Source organism: Trachypithecus francoisi, unplaced genomic scaffold (assembly GCF_009764315.1).
Source record: "Trachypithecus francoisi isolate TF-2019V2 unplaced genomic scaffold, Tfra_2.0 Lachesis_group17, whole genome shotgun sequence".
NCBI lineage: Eukaryota > Metazoa > Chordata > Mammalia > Primates > Cercopithecidae > Trachypithecus > Trachypithecus francoisi.
Window position 1 is genome coordinate 42,941,731 of NW_022681462.1, and position 17,213 is coordinate 42,958,943.

Sequence of the window (17,213 nt, forward strand, 5' to 3'; positions counted from 1 at the left end):
GGATTAGTTGAAGTATGTTGCTTCATTTCCAAGTATTTACAAATATTTTTCTTTTCTTTCTGTTCTTGATTTCTCACTTCATTCTATTATGATGAGAAAACATATTCTATATCTTTTTAATTCTTTTAAATTGGCTGAGTTTTTTTTAATGGCCCAGGAGATAGTCCATCTTGAAGAAAGTTCCACCAATGCTTGAAAAACATGCATGCTCCTCCTGCTGAATGGAGTGTTCCATCCATTTTCATTAAATCTTGTTACTTGATTACATTTTTCAGTCCCTTTTTTTTTTTTTTTTTTTTTTTTTTTGCTGTCCATAAGTTTATTGTCTTTATCTGAAAAATCTTCATAGAAAATTGTTTGGTTTAGCTCTCAGCAGCCCACTCCTGAGCTTTGAGGAAGTTTGCCTACTTTTGAGCTACCCGATCTTTCTTCTGAGCAAGGGACATTTTGGGACGGTTCCACCTCTTCTTTTTAACTTCTTTCTTGGGCTTCTTTTCATAGACTGGATTCTCATGTATAGCAGCATGAGCTTTCTTATACATCTCCTCCATCATGTTTGGAGTTAACGCTATTCTTTATGTATTGAGAGAACTGTTTCTTGTAAGCATCTTCATCTTCTTCCATTAAGTAGCGCATGTAATCTGCAACATTCTGGCCCGTGATGTGCTTCCGGTGTACTTCTGCATTAAATTCCCTGCTTTCAAAATCATAACCAGGGAATCATTTGGTACTGTGAGGGACAGACCAGCCTCCATCCACAGCTCCCTTCAGGAATCCAAAAATTTTACTGCCAGTGACAGTTCTGGCAAGGCCTGCATCTAAATAGCAGGTAAAGGCACCTGGCTGATCATCAATGCTTTCCACATTGTATTCATTGCCTGTCACCTACACTTGGCCTTCATAGATGTTGTCCATGCTAAACCTATTGAGAAGCCCGTGGGCCAGCAGCAGGCCAGTACAATACACTGCAGCATAACTTGTCAGGCCAACCTTCACACCATATTTTGGCAGTTTGTGTGCATATGCTGCACAAACTATCATATTCCCCTCTATACGGGCATAAGCAATCTGACAAATGATATCTCTATTACATGAACTACTATCCTGTATTTGGGTATGTTGTATTTATTTTTATCCTGTATCACCAAGCATTTCTGAGCATAGTAATTGGTTTTACCCTCAAGTCGTCGTCTAAATTTCACTTGGTATCTCTTAAAGTAGGCCTTATTCTTAACAGCTCTAACAAACCCCATCCTGCGGAACAGAGACCCGCTTCCGCTGCTCAACAGAGACCTGCAGGCCCAGCAGCGCCTGTTTTTCAGTTCTTTCTTTCTTTTTTTTTTTTTTTTTTAGGGGTTATATATATATATTTTTTAATTTTTTGTATTTTTTTTTTTTATACTTTAAGTTCTAGGGTACATGTGTATAACGTGCAGGTTTGTTACATATGTATACTTATGCCATGTTGGTGTGCTGCACCCATCAACTCGTCAGCACCCATCAATTCATCATTTATATCATGTATAACTCCCCAATGCAATCCCTCCCTCCTCTCCCCTCCCCATGATAGTCCCCAGTGTGCGATGTTCCCCTTCCCGAGTCCAAGTGATCTCATTGTTCAGTTCCCACCTATGAGTGAGAACATGCGGTGTTTGGTTTTCTCTTCTTATGTTAGTTTGCTAAGAATGATGGTTTCCAGCTGCATCCATGTCCCTACAAAGGACGCAAACTCATCCTTTTTTATGGCTGCATAGTATTCCATGGTGTATATGCGCCACATTTTCTTAATCCAGTCTGTCACAGATGGACATTTGGGTTGATTCCAAGTCTTTGCTATTGTGAATAGTGCCGCAATAAACATACGTGTGCATGTGTCTTTGTAGTAGAGTAATTTATAATCCTTGGGTATATACCCAGTAGTGGGATGGCTGAGTCATATGGTACATCTAGTTCTAGATCCTTGAGGAATTGCCATACTGTTTTCCATAATGGTTGAACTAGTTTACAATCCCACCAACAGTGTAAAAGTGTTCCTATTTCTCCACATCCTCTCCAACACCTGTTGTTTCCTGACTTCTTAATGATTGCCATTCTAACTGGTGTGAGATGGTATCTCATTGTGGTTTTGATTTGCATTTCTCTGATGGCGAGTGATGATGAGCATTTTTTCATGTGTCTGTTGGCTGTATGGATGTCTTCTTTTGAGAAATGTCTGTTCATATCCTTTCCCCACTTTTTGATGGGGTTGTTTGTTTTTTTCTTGTATATTTGTTTGAGTTCTTTGTAGATTCTGGATATTAGCCCCTTGTCAGATGAGTAGGTTGCAAAAATTTTCTCCCATTCTGTAGGTTGCCTGTTCACTCTGATGGTAGTTTCTTTTGCTGTGCAAAAGCTCTTTAGTTTAATGAGATCCCATTTGTCAATGTTGGCTTTTGCTGCCGTTGCTTTTGGTGTTTTAGACATGAAGTCCTTGCCCATGCCTATGTCCTGAATGGTACTACCTAGATTTTCTTCTAGGGTTTTTATGGTATTAGGTCTAACATTTAAGTCTCTAATCCATCTTGAATTAATCTTCATATTTCAGTTCTTTCTTACCCTTTCTGATTTGCTGTCTAGTAGTTTTGTTAACCATTGAAATAAATGTGTTGAAATCTCCAACTATAATTGTTGATTTGTCTATTTCTCCTTTCATTTCTATCAGGTTTTCCCCCAGAACATCACAATATCACATTGTATAGTCTTATTATTTACATGTAAATACTTGTGATATATCTCATCACAGTCTAGTGATATTAATGTTTTACTACTTGGAGTGAAGTGTAGAAACCTTACCTCCATTTAGGTCTCTTTGCCCTCCTCACTTTTTAAATATAATTGTCTGAAGTATTTCCTTTACATACATTGAGCAACACACTTCTCTCCTTCTGAGACTCTGATAATGCAAATGCTAGCTCTTTTGTTATTGTTCCACTAATCCCTATGATTCTGTTCATGTTCTTCTTCTCTGTTGTTCAGATTGGGCAAATTCTGTTGATCTGGCCTCAAATTCACTGATTCCACCCTCTATCATATCTATTATTGGGGTCAGACTGCAAGTTTGTTGCATTATATTTTTAACCCTATCATTTGAATTTGGTACCCTTTTATTTGCTTATATTTTTTTTCTATTTTAAAAATTTGTTTTAAGAGTATTTGTAGCAGTTTTGTGCACCTTTGAAGCACTTTTATGGTGGATATTTTAAAATCCTTATCAGATAATTCCAACATTGGATTCTCCTTGGTATCAGCATCTATTGACTTTCTCACTCAAGTTGTGGTTTTCCTGGTTCTTTTATAACAAGTGATGTTCTGTTGTACCCAGTGTATTTAGATATGATATTATGAGATGATATTTAATCTTGAAGTGTAGCAAAAGGTCCTGATGGGTATATGTTCACTTTCCTGCTGGGTCCCATCAACACCATGCTGGGGAAAAAGGAGCGCTGACTCACGCTGCCTTGTTGGAGACAGGTGGGGGGCAAGTTCAGTTCCTCTTGGCCCTGCTGACATCAGGGAAGGGAGTGGGGAAGCACAGGGCCAACTATCCCCATTTCCCATCACGTCATTGTGCCTCACTGATGCTGGATGAGGTGAAGGCTCTGCTGCTTACTGGTTCTTGCTACAACAGGGGAGGAGGAAGAAGGATATTAACTCCCCCACTTCATCCTATTTCATTCTGTTGATGCCAGTTGAGGCTAGAGGCTCACCTCCCCACTAAATCCCCTTTGGGGGTTTAGGGGGCAGGGAGGGAAAAGGTCAAAGTGTCCACTGGCTCTGCTGTACGCTGCTTGATCCAGTTTCTTGTCATCTTGTGGATGTAGAGCTTCAGCTCCTCATTGGGCCCACTGACACCAGGGGTGGGGAGAACACAGAGTAGTGACTAGTCCCTACTCACACCTCCTGGTTAGTCTAATTGTTGTCAGGTGGGAGTAGAGACTCAGCTCCCTGCTGGACCCCTGTTGGTCCCAGGGTGGGTAGCGGAAGCACACTAGTGATGGGCTCCACATTAAGCCACCTCATTGGTTCTTGTTGTTGCTGAGTGGGGGTGGATTCGCCACCAGGCCTTGCTGACACTACTCTGGTGGGGAATCTGAGCGCCACCTGTTTCCACCAGGACAGGGATAAAAGATGAGCTCCCTGCTCAGCCCCACAAAGGCCACTGGGTGGGGGATAGGAGTACTACCCCTGCTTCTGCCTGCTTCCTTAGGTCAGGGATCCAGTAGAAGATCAGCTACCAGTGAGGCTGAAATTGTCAACGGGGGTGGGGAGAGTGGTTATGCTTTTTTGTTGTGTCTGGCTGGTGTAGCATGGGTATTACCAAAAAGATTTTCGGTCATCAGGCCACCATCTTTCTAGTCCTTAGGCTAGGGGATTAGGTGTCTCCTGGAGCATATTTTGTGTGTGCCTGTTAGAGATACAGGGGACGTGTATCCTGTCTGGGATATATGGGAGACAATAAGGAAATCCAGAGACCTTATTGCTGTTTCATTCTTCAAGTCCCAAAGTCCCTAGGCAGCCTCCTTCTTCCTTCCCCCTTCCAGGGTCTTCTCTTCCCATGCTTTCTGTTGTATTTTGTCCAGGAAGTTTAATTGTGAAGAGGAAAATCTGTGAGGAATAGGGGCTATTCTATCTTAGCAGGCCAGGAGTCCCTATTGTCCTTTTTTAAAAACCCCAAATCATGATCACATTCTTTATACAGTCAAGTGCCCCAGCTAAAAATTTCCCATCACCTAGTGATATCTTTGCCATCATGATGTCATAACATAACACATCACCTTATCTATGCTTGGATGTGCTTCCAAATGCAAATACTTAAACATAAAAATTGCGTTAGGCACTGTTGGTGGGAAGGTAAATTAGTACAGCCACTATAAAAAACAGTATGGAGGTTTCTCAAAAACAAAAACAAACAAACAAAAAAACCTAAAAATAGAACTACCCTATGATCCAGCAATCCCACTAGTGGGTATTTATGCAAAGGAAAAATAAATCAATATATCAAAGGTACACCTGCACCCACATGTTTATTGCAGCCCTAGTCACAATAGCAAAGAGGTGGAATCAACCTAAATACCCATCACACGAAGAAATGGACAAAGAAAATATTATATATATACACATATACATACACACCCACACATATATATATATATACACACATATATATATAATAGAATACTATTTGGCCATAAAAAATGAAATCATTTCATTTGCAGCTACATGAATGGAACTGGAGGTCATTATGTGAAGTGAAATAAGTCAGGCACAGAAACACAAATATGGCATGTTCTTACTCATACCTGGGAGAGAAAAAAGTTGATCTCATAGCAGTGAAGAGTAGAATGATAGATACCAGAGGCTGGGAAAGGTGTGTGTGGGGGTGGGGGGATGAACAGAAGTTGATCAATCAGTACTAATATACAGTCAGGTGGAAGGAGTAAGTTATAATGTTCCATAGCAGAGTAGAGTGACTATCGCTAACAACAATATACGGCATATTTCAAAATACATAGAAGAGAGGACTTGAAATGTTCTCAACAAATAGAAATGATAAATACTCGAGGTGATGGACACCCGAAGAACTCTGGCTTGATCATTACACACTCGAGGCATGTAACAAAATATCACATGTATCCCTTATATATGTAAAAATATTATGTATCATTAAACAAACAAAAATTATGTTGCAGTAGCCTGTGGTATTCAATACAGTCTCATGCCCTACAGGCGTGCAGCCTGGGAGCAATAGGCTCCACCACAGAGCCTAGGCGCAGAGTAGGCTGTGCCATCTAGGTTTGTGTGAGTGCACTCTATGAAGTTCACACAACGATGAAACGGCCTAATGACAAATGTCTCAGAATATGTTCCTGTTGTTAAGCAATGCATGACTTGTATGTTTTTGTATCATTTTTACTCACCATGAGTTTTAAATTTCGGTTATAAATAGCACTCTTTGAAAGCACTATTTTAAACGCTATATAATTCCCCACTGAATGACCAGAGCATGATTTATACTGTATAATAATTTTCCTATTGTTGAAATTTTGGACTCCAACATTATTGCTATAATAAATAATGTACTGGTGAAAATGTTTGTGCCTTAAAGTTTTCTGTATTTCAGGCTGTTATCTTAAAATACAGCCCAGAAGTAGAATTATACACGGTTCAACAGCAACATGCAAGAGGACGCCCCTGTGCCAGCACAGGGACTTCAACATACTTTAAAACATGAGCCGACTGGATTGAGAAAGAAAAACAGTATTGCAGAATAGTCTAACATGCATTTCCTTGATCATTAAGAAGCTGATCCATTGTCGTTCTTTTGTAAATTGGGTTTTCATGTCTTTCGCTTGTTCATCTCCTGGGGCCTTACACACTCTTTCAAAATGCCCTTCCCAGTAGAAGAATCTGACTCACTATGTATAAGTGGTTTTCTTAAACCAAAAAGATATAATTCAAAGTCAAAGATCAGCTAAGAGAGAAATAATTTAATCCCCTGTTCAGCTACAACAAATATCAAGTGCCTCACAGGAAAGCACCTGCCAATTAAATAAGGCAATCAGATAAAGATAAAACATATGAAACACTTCAGACTTCTGGATAACTCTTGATCTTGAAAACATTTCCCGAATCTTACCTGAAGCATAACAACAGTGTCACCTTCAAAAGTGGCAAACACATCTGTGTCACACCTTAAGCCTGAGATTTGATTTTCCATCATGTAACCCTAGTGCAGAAAAAAGAAAAAAACACACACACACATTTTAAATTTGCGATCCTATCACTATACAAGACTCACATTTTCTTTAAAATGAAAAAATATACAGAAAATTGAAAAGAGGAAAAAATCCTATTTCTCCTAGTCAAAGTAACCACTGTAAGAATTTTGATTCCTTACATTAGCTTTTAGTTCATGAATATTGTTTTGGTGGTAATAAAAAACTATTTGAAAATGGTTGCGTCATCTATTCACAATAGCAAAGACTTGGAACCAACCCAAATGTCCATCAGTGACAGACTGGATTAAGAAAATGTGGCACATATACACCATGGAATATTATGCAGCCATAAAAAAGGATGAGTTCATGTCCTTTGTAGGGACATGGATGCAGCTGGAAACCATCATTCTCGGCAAACTATTCCAATCACAAAAAACCAAACGCCACATGTTCTTACTCATAGGTGGGAATTGAACGAGATCACTTGGACACAGGAAGGGGAACACCACACATTGGGGCCTGTTGCAGGGTGGGGGTAGGGGGAGGGATAGCATTAGGAGATATACCTAATGTAAATGACGAGTTAATGGGTGCAGCACACCAACAGGGCACATGTATACATATGTAACAAACCTGCACATTGTGCACATGTACCCTAGAACTTAAAGTATAACAAAAAAAAAAAAGAGAGGAAAAAAAAGAAAACGGTTGTGTCACATTTGTGCAAAAGATTTCAATAAAGTAGACTGATTTTTTTCCATCTTTCTTCCAAATTCTAATAAATGCCAAGGTACTAGTGATTATACCTCACCGTATGTAGGCAAACGATTTTTCCCCCACCCCCAGCAACCCTTCTGAAAATTAGCCTGTATACCTACAAAACTCCCTGAGAGGCAGCAAAATGTCTTAAATTGCCACTCTGCATCTTAATATCATTAAATACTCTGCACCATAAATTCTCACTCCAGTATTTTTTTCCCTTTTACTTCCTGAAATCCTTATTTAAATGGCAGTGTTGGCAGTGTTTCTGCACACAAACCAGAGAATCAGCTACACAGGAGAAAGCAAGTTCAGTCCCAAGCAAAACATGAAGGAAGCAAAGCCTGTCTTTGTGTGGCCCCAGGTTCTTCCCCTTCTGAGGGCCTCTGCACTACCTCCTTCTTCCAGCTCTTTGTTCTCCCAGTTAAATCTCCAGAATTGTTCCCTCTGTCCAAGCCCACTTCCACAAATCACTTCTGCCTGTGTCCGTCACGTCAGAGCTGACTGTCCTGTTATTTCTCCCAGGAGTATGTGCAATGAGCACTTTAGCTCTGAATAAGGAATGACAAGTTTTGCCCCATAATATTTTCAAGTCACAGAGGCCCATGGGCAGTCATATTCTTGAATCTTCAGGTACCCTTCATGCCTGGGGGACCTGCTCCATTTCTGAAAATGGCCACAGGGGTCCTAGAAGCCTGGAGTTCCGGGATCCTGCCGCCCTCAGAGCCCTGAAAACTTGTAGGCATCAGTCCTGCTCCTGTGGGGAGAGCCACCCTGGAAGGCCCAGCCACCTTTCCCTCTTCCCCATCAAGGCTGACTGGGCGGTGTTACCACCTGCAGTTTACAGAAGCAAAGGAGTCCCCAGCAGAAGCCTTAATTGCCTTCATAAGGTTAAACTGATTTTGTTTATGGGTAAGTAAATCAGTAACATTTCCAACCAGAAGTTCACTTCCCCCCACCCCATAATAATCACAAGATTAAAATTGCCTTGTGGGCAAACCACACGAAATCAGATTCTGATGAAGTGTGGTCCTGCCTCAGAGTGATCTCCCCGTAAGGCTACAGTGGACTCATCTTCACCCTTCTCATTCTACAGCATCCTCTATGCTAGATACTGTGCTGGGACTTCACACAGACTTCCTTTACCTCACAGAATCCCTTTAATCCTCACAATGGCCCGGCAAAGTAGGCATTATCCCCATTTTACAGATGAAGCAAGTGAGGTTCAGGATTGTGTTGGAATGTTCTTGAATCATCTGTCAAGTTCTGATGTGGAAGAAGAGTAACACTAAATATACCACCTGATAGGGTTTGGCTCTGTGTCCCCACCCAAATTTCATCTTGAATTGTAATAATCCCCACGTGTCATGGGAGGGACCCAGTGGGAGGTAACTGAATCACGGCAGTGGGTTTTTCCTGCCCTGCTCTCATGATAGTGAATAAGTCTCACAAGATCTGATGGTTTTATAAAGGGTAGTTCCCTGCACATGCCTTCTTGCCTAGCACCATGTAAGACGAGACTTTGCTCTTCCTTCATCTTCCGCCATGATTGTGGGGCCTCCCCAGTCATATGGAACTGTGAGTCCATTAAACCTCTTTCCTTTATAAATTACCCAGTCTCAGGTATGTCTTTATTAGGCAGTATGAGAACAGACTAATACAGCACCTCAGTGTTGAGAAGCAGCGGTTATACCTAAGAAGCTTAGCTGCAAAACATTCAAAATACTAATGTTGAAGAAACAACGTGCTTTTTTTTTTTCTGAGCATTTTGCTCTGCTCTCCTCCAGTGAAGGAGAGGGCAACCAGCTCTTTGTTGTTCTCTGACACTTCCACCCTGCCCTGGAGTCAGGTGATCCAGTTTTGAAATGACCAGAAAGAGACTCTACTCAAAGGGCAGAACTAGCAAACAGATACCAGAAGTCTCTCAAAGAACAGGCAATGGCGTTCTGGGAGCACAAAGATGTTCTGTATCAGTTCTTCACATGCAATATAATTCCTTTTTCTCCTACATGGTGAAACTTAGCTGTGAGCTCCTCTTCTAGTTTGAAAGTCAAGTGAAACAGGGTGTTGATTCTGGACTCTACCTGGCCCTTGACAGCTGAGGTAACAAGGCTCACAGCCCTCAAACAGCTTGCAGGTAACTGAAAATGAAATGGCAACAAGAAAAATCAAAGTCCAACACATGAGAGGCAGGGTCAGGGTTGTCATGTTGCTTCCCATCTCCTGAAAACAACAAGGTGCACTTATGATCTAATTTCTTTAGAATAAGCCAGAAAGGCCTGGCCTCCCAGGAGTCTCAATCCTTGGGACCCTGAGGTGCCCCACTGAGAAACTAGCCAGGCTTAGAAAGTCCCAACATCCATGTCCTAGGTAAACATGTATGCGGCTTACAGAAAGATCCATGGCATAGAGCAGTCACTGAATGGGGCTTGCAGCCTGAGTCTCCTTGAGTGACTTAAATTCTACAGTTGAGGCCTCAAATTCTTGGGGGACAAATGATTATAAACAGTTTGTGCATGTGTGTCTGTATCGTTTTTTAACTAAAAATGACCTTTTTGGGTTTTTAAAATTAATTACTAAAAGTAATACACAAGCACTGTAAAAAAAAATTTATTAAAAAAAAAAAAAAAAGAAAAAAGTCATTCACAACCTCCCAAGGTGGAAGGTAAATGGGTGCCTGAGAAAGACCCCAAGAAAGAGGCTCAGGATTGGACTAAGGATCACAAGGATGGAGGGAGGAGTTGGCGGGATTGGTGGGGGAGGAAATGAAAGACCCGGAAGCCAACAATGGAGCTGATCTGGGTAAAAGGGAGCCATGGAATGTTGTGAGAGGAGGAGGGCCATGACCGCACATGGAAGGTACAGTCAGAGGAGACCTTCACATGTCTTTACAGATCAGCACCACAACGTGTGCCTGGAGTAGGGACAGTCATGGAGGCCACTACCGAGGGTCAACTTCCGTATGCACTACATACAATGTATCATTTCTACTTCTCACGTCTCATCGCTCCAGTTTTCAGAATGAAAAAACTGAAGTTCAGTGAGGTTTCCCTGAACCTTGCTTGGGTTCATTCTGGCACACCAGTTTGCCCACTTCCCGGGAGTTTTGCAATCCTGTTCTCATTGTTTGGGACACTCCCCTCAGACCTCCGTGGGCCTCCCTCATTTCATTTCCATCTCAGGTCCAAAGAAGTTCCACTGCAAGAAAGGTGTCCCTGCCTCTCTATTTAAAACAGCTTCCCCACCCACCACCTTTGCTTTCTAGCCCCTTGCCCTTTATTTAAGACAAACAGTCTCATACTCCTCCCTTCCAGCCTCTGGATCTGACTGGGATAACCTGTGGCCTTGGGTAGCGGGTAGCAATTTTCCCACCTGTCCCCAGCCCCTGCCTTGTGCTGCTCCGGCCTCTGTGTGGTGCTCAACTTTGACTCTGAGATTCTGGTCTTGCTTGGCCTTTACTGAACACAGCGAATGATATATGCAGTCACCGCTGAAAGAAGAATGTGTGCAGAATGGTGAATGTAAACCTTGCCTTAGCTTCTATAGCCTGCGGTGCTGAATGCTGAACCTGGGCAGTGTCCCAGCATCCTTCATTCTCAGGGGGTGGCGGGGAGGTAGGCTAGAAATGGCAACTAGAGGTGACTCAAGCTCTCTCAAAGGATGCGAGGTGAACTTCTATCAGCCCAGCGTGGAGATGGCCATGCCTCACAAAGACCAGGACAGGTGTGGCACAGGACAAAGAGCCCAGGTGAGAGGGAAGGAAGGAGGCTCTCCTGGGCCCCAGTGACAACTGGCCATCAGCTCTTTTCAGGGGGAGGAAGTGGAGATGGAGGAAACAAGGAATAAAGACTTTGCACTTAAAGGGACTTTGAGCAGGTGCCCAAGAGAAACAAAGGCAGAGGGCTTCCTGCACTAGCCACCTGATGCTGAGTGGGATCCACAGGGCTGGAAGAAAAGCATGACTTCTGAAGCTGAATGTCACCCCAGATCCAGCTGGGTCGAGAGCCGACAGCCTCCTGCCTGGGGTTCATGGTGCAGGGCAGGGCTGTGGCCTCAGGCTCAGGAGAGACAGGGTGCAGAGCCTGAGTGCAGAGCCACATGGAGGGCCCTGGCATCCTCGATTAACCCTCTGTCATCTCCCTCAAGCCTTGAGTCAGGCCAAGGGGCCATCCACACTCAGTCAAGCAAGATTCCAAAGTTTGCCCCACTCTCCCTGGAACTCCATCTGCCTGGACCCTGCGTTTCATTCAGAGGTAACGCGTGAGGGGTCTTGTCTGCCTGGAGGGGCTGTGTGGGCCTGGGTAAGCCAATCTCAGGACCAGGTATCTGAATCAAGTCTATTTTTGCAGCAGGTGGAAAAGACCCATTAGCTCCCAGGGCAGGGCAGGGACTGCTCCACAGGGAGTCATGCCAGGTGCCAAATGTTCTCCTCTCCAGTGCAGACCTCCAGGAGCTGACAGAGGAGAACCTGCATCTGCCCAGGAGGAAGCGCAGGCTCCTTGGTGTCCCAGGATGCCCAGGGTCCTCTGTGGCATTGTCATTGTCCAGGGAAGTCCAAAGTATTCTGGGGAAATTGCCATGCCTGCATTTCATGCTCTCCACTCCCACTCCTGCCATGGGGCGTTTTCCTTCCATCTGATGCCCACGGGCTCCCTCAGTCCCCTGGGGATTCGGTTTCATTTCTCTCAGCCTCTGAATTGTCTTGGCTTTAACCAGGGTACCACAGATGCCTGCGCAGCAGGAAGGCTGCCACATCACACATGATTCACAGGCTTCTGTGTCCATTTGGAGCTGCCGACTGAATGGAAGCCTGGGGGATCAGTTCCCTAAAACCACATCCCTGTCCTTCCCAGCTGAGGTGGTGCTGATTGCAGCGTGAGGGCCCCTGAACCAACAGTGGTTGCTCCAGTTGTCAGGGACCATTCCACACACAGACTGGCCTGCGTGCTGGGCCAGCCAGGTCTCCCCACAGCTGACACGTGGCCAATGCTTCGCTGAAGGTGTATGGGGTTCTCACCTCATATGTCTCTGTTGGGAATCGTTTCATCGCAAGACCTAATCACTGGGCCTTTGCTCTATCTCAGATTAAAACTAAAAATTTAGCCGGAAGAGGCCTATAGAAAAGTACAGAGCGTATGCCTGAGAGTGTGTGTGTGTGCATGTGGGTGCACGCGTGTGCATGTGTGCATGTGTGCGTGTGTACGCATGCGTGTGTGCGCGTGTGCGTGTGTGCGCGTGTATGTGTGTATGTGCACACACATGCATACACAGGCACTATGGGCTACATCATTGTGTCCCCCCAAAATTCCTTTTTATTTTTTTTTGAGATGGAGTCTCACTCTGTCACCCAGGCTGGAGTGCAGAGGCGCGATCTTGCCTCACTGTAACCGCCACCTCCCAGATTCAAACGATTCTTCTGCCTCAGCCTCCAGCATAAGCTGGATTATAGGCACCCGCAACCATGCCTGGCTTTTTTTTTGTATTTTTAGTAGAGACGGGTTTCACCATGTTGGCCAGGCTGGTCTCGAACTCCTCACCTTAGGTGATCTACCCGCCTCAGCCTCCCAAAGTGCTGGGTGGCATGAGCCACTGCCCCTGGTCCCCCACAAAATTCTTATGTTGAAGTCCTAACCCCCACAACCTCAATGTGACTGTATTTCAAAACAGGACCTTAAAAGGGGTAATTAAGATTAAACAAGGCAATTGGGCAACCCTAAAGCAATATTGACTGGCATCCTTATAAGAGGACATCAGGACACAGACATACATGGAGGAACGTGTGAAGACACAGGCAGGAGATGGTCATCCACAAGTCAAGAAGAGAGCCTCAGAAGAGATCCAACCCTGCCCACACCTGGATCCCAGACTTCCAGCTCCAGAGCTGTGAGAACAGAAATTCCTGTTGTTTAATCCACCCAGCCTATGGCACTTTGTATAGCAGCCAGCACAGACAAACACAGCATGTGGAAAGTGTCAGCTTGAACCGTGTCTGTTCATGACCAGAGATAAATCAATGTTAACTGCTTCTCCAACATGAACAAATCTTTTGGAGTCTGAGGAAGCCCTTTCCTAAGCCATCAACCCAAGGCACTCAGTAAGTAGCACCTTAGGTTTTCATTACAAAACGAAATTTTTCTCCTTTCTACATTGGACTCCTGAGTGGGGATATTCGTTTGTTTATTGGTGGGGTCGACGGGTAGTGGGAAATAAAAGGGTGGTACACAAGAAACAGGTTTCATCTGAAACAAAAAGTAAGATTTTCCGTGAGCTTACTTTATTCCTAAGAAGGAGAGAAAGAAACATGAGATAGACAGAGGGAACTCTAAACCCATGTTCCAAATGCCAGCGGAATTCTCAGAGAGGGAAGCAGCCAGAACCTGGGCTCTGTGAAGCAGGAGCTCACTCGGTAGACAGCTCCTCCACTCTCTGCCTTCTGGGTTACATCGAGCCTCTTAGCAACTAATTGTGAGTGTCATGAAGGTTGTGTCCCATTTCAGTGAGAGCCCCACAAAACATATTTTATGATCCAAACTTTGTACATGGAAAGTTTAATATTTTCCTGCTGTTTTTAACATCGCTGAATTTTTTACTATATGATTACATTTAATAAATGTATCAGAACAAATCAGAAACAGGCATTCTTTCCCCTTTTTTAAACAAATGAGGGTAAATTCTGTTAATCTGAAGACGACAAAACATGAAATCAATCTTATCTTATTTGTTCGAGGAGATCAATTAAAAATACAGAGACTGATCCACCAACCAGGAGGCACCGTGTCTTCGGTTGGCACTAATTTTATGCCTGTGCCCTCCACCGTGCCCACAGGTGCAGAACCCATACGTGAGGGGATCTGGGAGCATGGAGAGTCACTGCAACCTGTCTTGTGAGAGCTGAGATCTGGGTTGGGTCTCCTGAATTCAGGATTCTGAGTCCAGTGGAGTGATGGCAGGTTGCCCCATCCTGCCGCATGCTTTGAGGGGACCCTGTCACTGCTGCCCTGCACTCCCATGATTTATTTGCTGGACAGAGTGGGCAGGAGGGAGTTCCTTCATGAAGTCTGTCACCAGATGCATACCAAGGCTCCCTCCATCTTAGGGACTACGCAACCCATAGTGAACTATAGCCATGGCCCTGTCCTCATGGGAGAGACAGGCATTGGCCAGGTGGACAAATAAAATAGGTAATTAAAAATCTGCGGCACACATGTAATCCCAGCACTTTGAGATGCCGAGGCAGGTGGTTCAGGAGTTTGAGACAGCCTGACCAACAACCCCGTCTCTACTAAAAATACAAAATTAGCCAGGCGTAGTGGCGCATGCCTGTAACCCCAGCTACTCAGGAGGCTGACGCAGGAGAATTGCTTGAACCTGGGAGGCAGAGATTGCAGTGAGCTGAGATCGCACCACTGCACTCCAGCCTGGGCAACAGAGTGAGACTCCATCTCAAGACAAAAAAAAAGAAAAAGAAAAAAATCTGTGGCAAATGCCAGAAAGGAAAAGATGGGGGCAGGGAGAAAGAAAGTTTTCTTACTTTCTGTAAGAAAACAAATAGCAAGAGAGACCTCCTCCAACCTGGATGCCAGAGAAGGATTTCAGAGGGCTTGCTTAACTTGGAAACTTAAATAAGGGAATTCAGCCAATCTGGGAATGGGAGGACGCTTGTTCCAGCTGAGAGAGCAGCCTGTGCAAACGCCCTGAGGCATAAAGGGGCACAGAATGTCCAGGGCCTGGAAAGAAGGCTGGGCTGGAGGTGATGAGTGAGGGGGGAGGGGCCCAAAGAGAAGCCTTTGGGGGCAGACAGGGGTCAAGTCACCCGGGGCCTCAGCAGCCATCTTGGGGATTTATTTTATGTTAGGTGAAATGTAAAGTTAAAAATAAATTCTAAGCTTTGGAATCAGATGATTTGTGATTTTAAAAGATGACTCCAGCGGCTGAGTGGGGCACAGACCATAGGTGGCAAGAGACAGAAAAAGAGAGAGAGAGAGAGCGCGCGCGAGAGAGGTGGACTAGCTGGGGGTAGGGATGGAGGCAGACAGTGAAGGGCTTGCCGAGGGCTGAGAATGAAAGAGGCAGTTAGCACTGCAGCATCCACCTACTTATTCACAGGCTGCTCACACAACACAAGGGCAAATAAAAGATAAGCAGAAGATTAAAAAATCAGCAGAATCAAAACTGCAGAGGCAGCAGATATTGGTATTAGCCTAATATGCCTAGAAGGAGATAATGCAAAGAAAACAATATTCAAAATGACAATGGCCTAAAATGTTACAGAATTGTTAGTGACACAAATCCACATACTTACCAACCTCAAATGAATCCAAACAGGAAAAATACAACCAAATTTATATTTATACATATTGTAGTGAAACCATAGGTCATGACAACAAATAAAATATCTTAAAAGAAACAGAAAGAAAAAATAGACTGCCATGAAAAATTACTGGTAGATAGCTGATTCCTCAGCAACAAGGAAATCCAGATAAGCAAAACTTCAAAGTGTTAAGAGATAATAAATATCAACAATGAATTCTATACTGGACAATATGTAATTTTTCTACATTGAGATGAAACAGACAGATTGAGACAAAAACTACAGACCCACACTAAATGGTGTTTAGAAGAAAGTACTCCAGAAACCAGGAAATGACTACAGAGATGCAAGAAGGAATTGTGAGCAAAGAAATTGGTAAAAGGTGGTAACTCTAAAGAAAAAATGATTCCATATAATAATAAATATGATGGCTAATTTGTGGGATTAAAAACACAGTACTGGAGTAGTGGACAACAGTAGTTTAGAGGGTGGGAGCCGATGATTAGTTAAAGCAATCTAAGCTCTTCTATTATTGGGAAAAAAGAATGCTAATAATTAACTTTAGACTTTGTAAGTTAAATGTGCATGTTAAAATTGCTAAGGTGGCCACAAAATAAGCATAAGTAGAGTGAAAACCAGAAAAGGGAAAAATGGAAAGGGGAAAATAAACACCATAAAGCTGAAGGTTGTAAGTCCAAACAAGCAGAGATAAGACTCAACAAATAGAAAATAAGAGTAAGATGGAAAACATAAATTCAAATATATCAGTGATGACAATAATTACTTGGACTAAACATAAAATGAGATTATCAAGGTAGATTCAATTTTGAAGATAGACAAACATTGTTTATAAGACACATAAACACAATAACACAGAAAAGTTGAAACTGTAAGGATATAACAGGTAAATGCCAACCAAATGGAGGCTTTTGTCCTTATGTTAATATTAGACAAAACACATTTTAAGGCATTGCTATTGATAAAGGGAGTCAACTACATAAAGATCAAAGACTCAATTCACTAGGAAAATATAACAATTTAAAACTTATGAACATCTAATAATGCAATGTCAAAATAATGAGACTGAAATTGATAGAATTACAAAGAGTCACTGATACGGTTTGGATTTGTGTACCCACCCAAATCTCATGTCCAACTGGAGCAGGGGTCTGGTGGGAAGTGACTGGATCATGGGGTGGGGTGGATTTCCCCCTTGTTGTTCTCATGATAATGAGTGAGTTCTCACGAGATCTGATCATTTAAAAGTGTGCGGCTCCCCTTGACTTATCTCTGTCACTCCTGCTCTGCCATGGTAAGACATAATTGCTTCCCCTTCACCTTCCGCCACGGTTGTAACTTTCCTGAGGACACCCACCCATGCTTCC

The 17,213-nt window shown here is 43.3% G+C and overlaps 1 protein-coding gene and 1 pseudogene across 1 annotated transcript in view; both read right to left on the reverse strand.

The window, feature by feature from the left end:
• The window catches only part of LOC117062215 (acyl-coenzyme A oxidase-like protein), a 389,661-nt gene that overhangs the window by 130,127 nt on the left and 242,321 nt on the right, over positions 1-17,213 (reverse strand). Inside the window, exon 13 of the mRNA XM_033175478.1 lies at positions 6,677-6,766. Coding sequence (XP_033031369.1) covers positions 6,677-6,766 — 90 coding nt within the window. The remainder of the gene's footprint in view (positions 1-6,676; positions 6,767-17,213) is intronic.
• Positions 280-3,187, reverse strand: LOC117062209 (annotated as a pseudogene).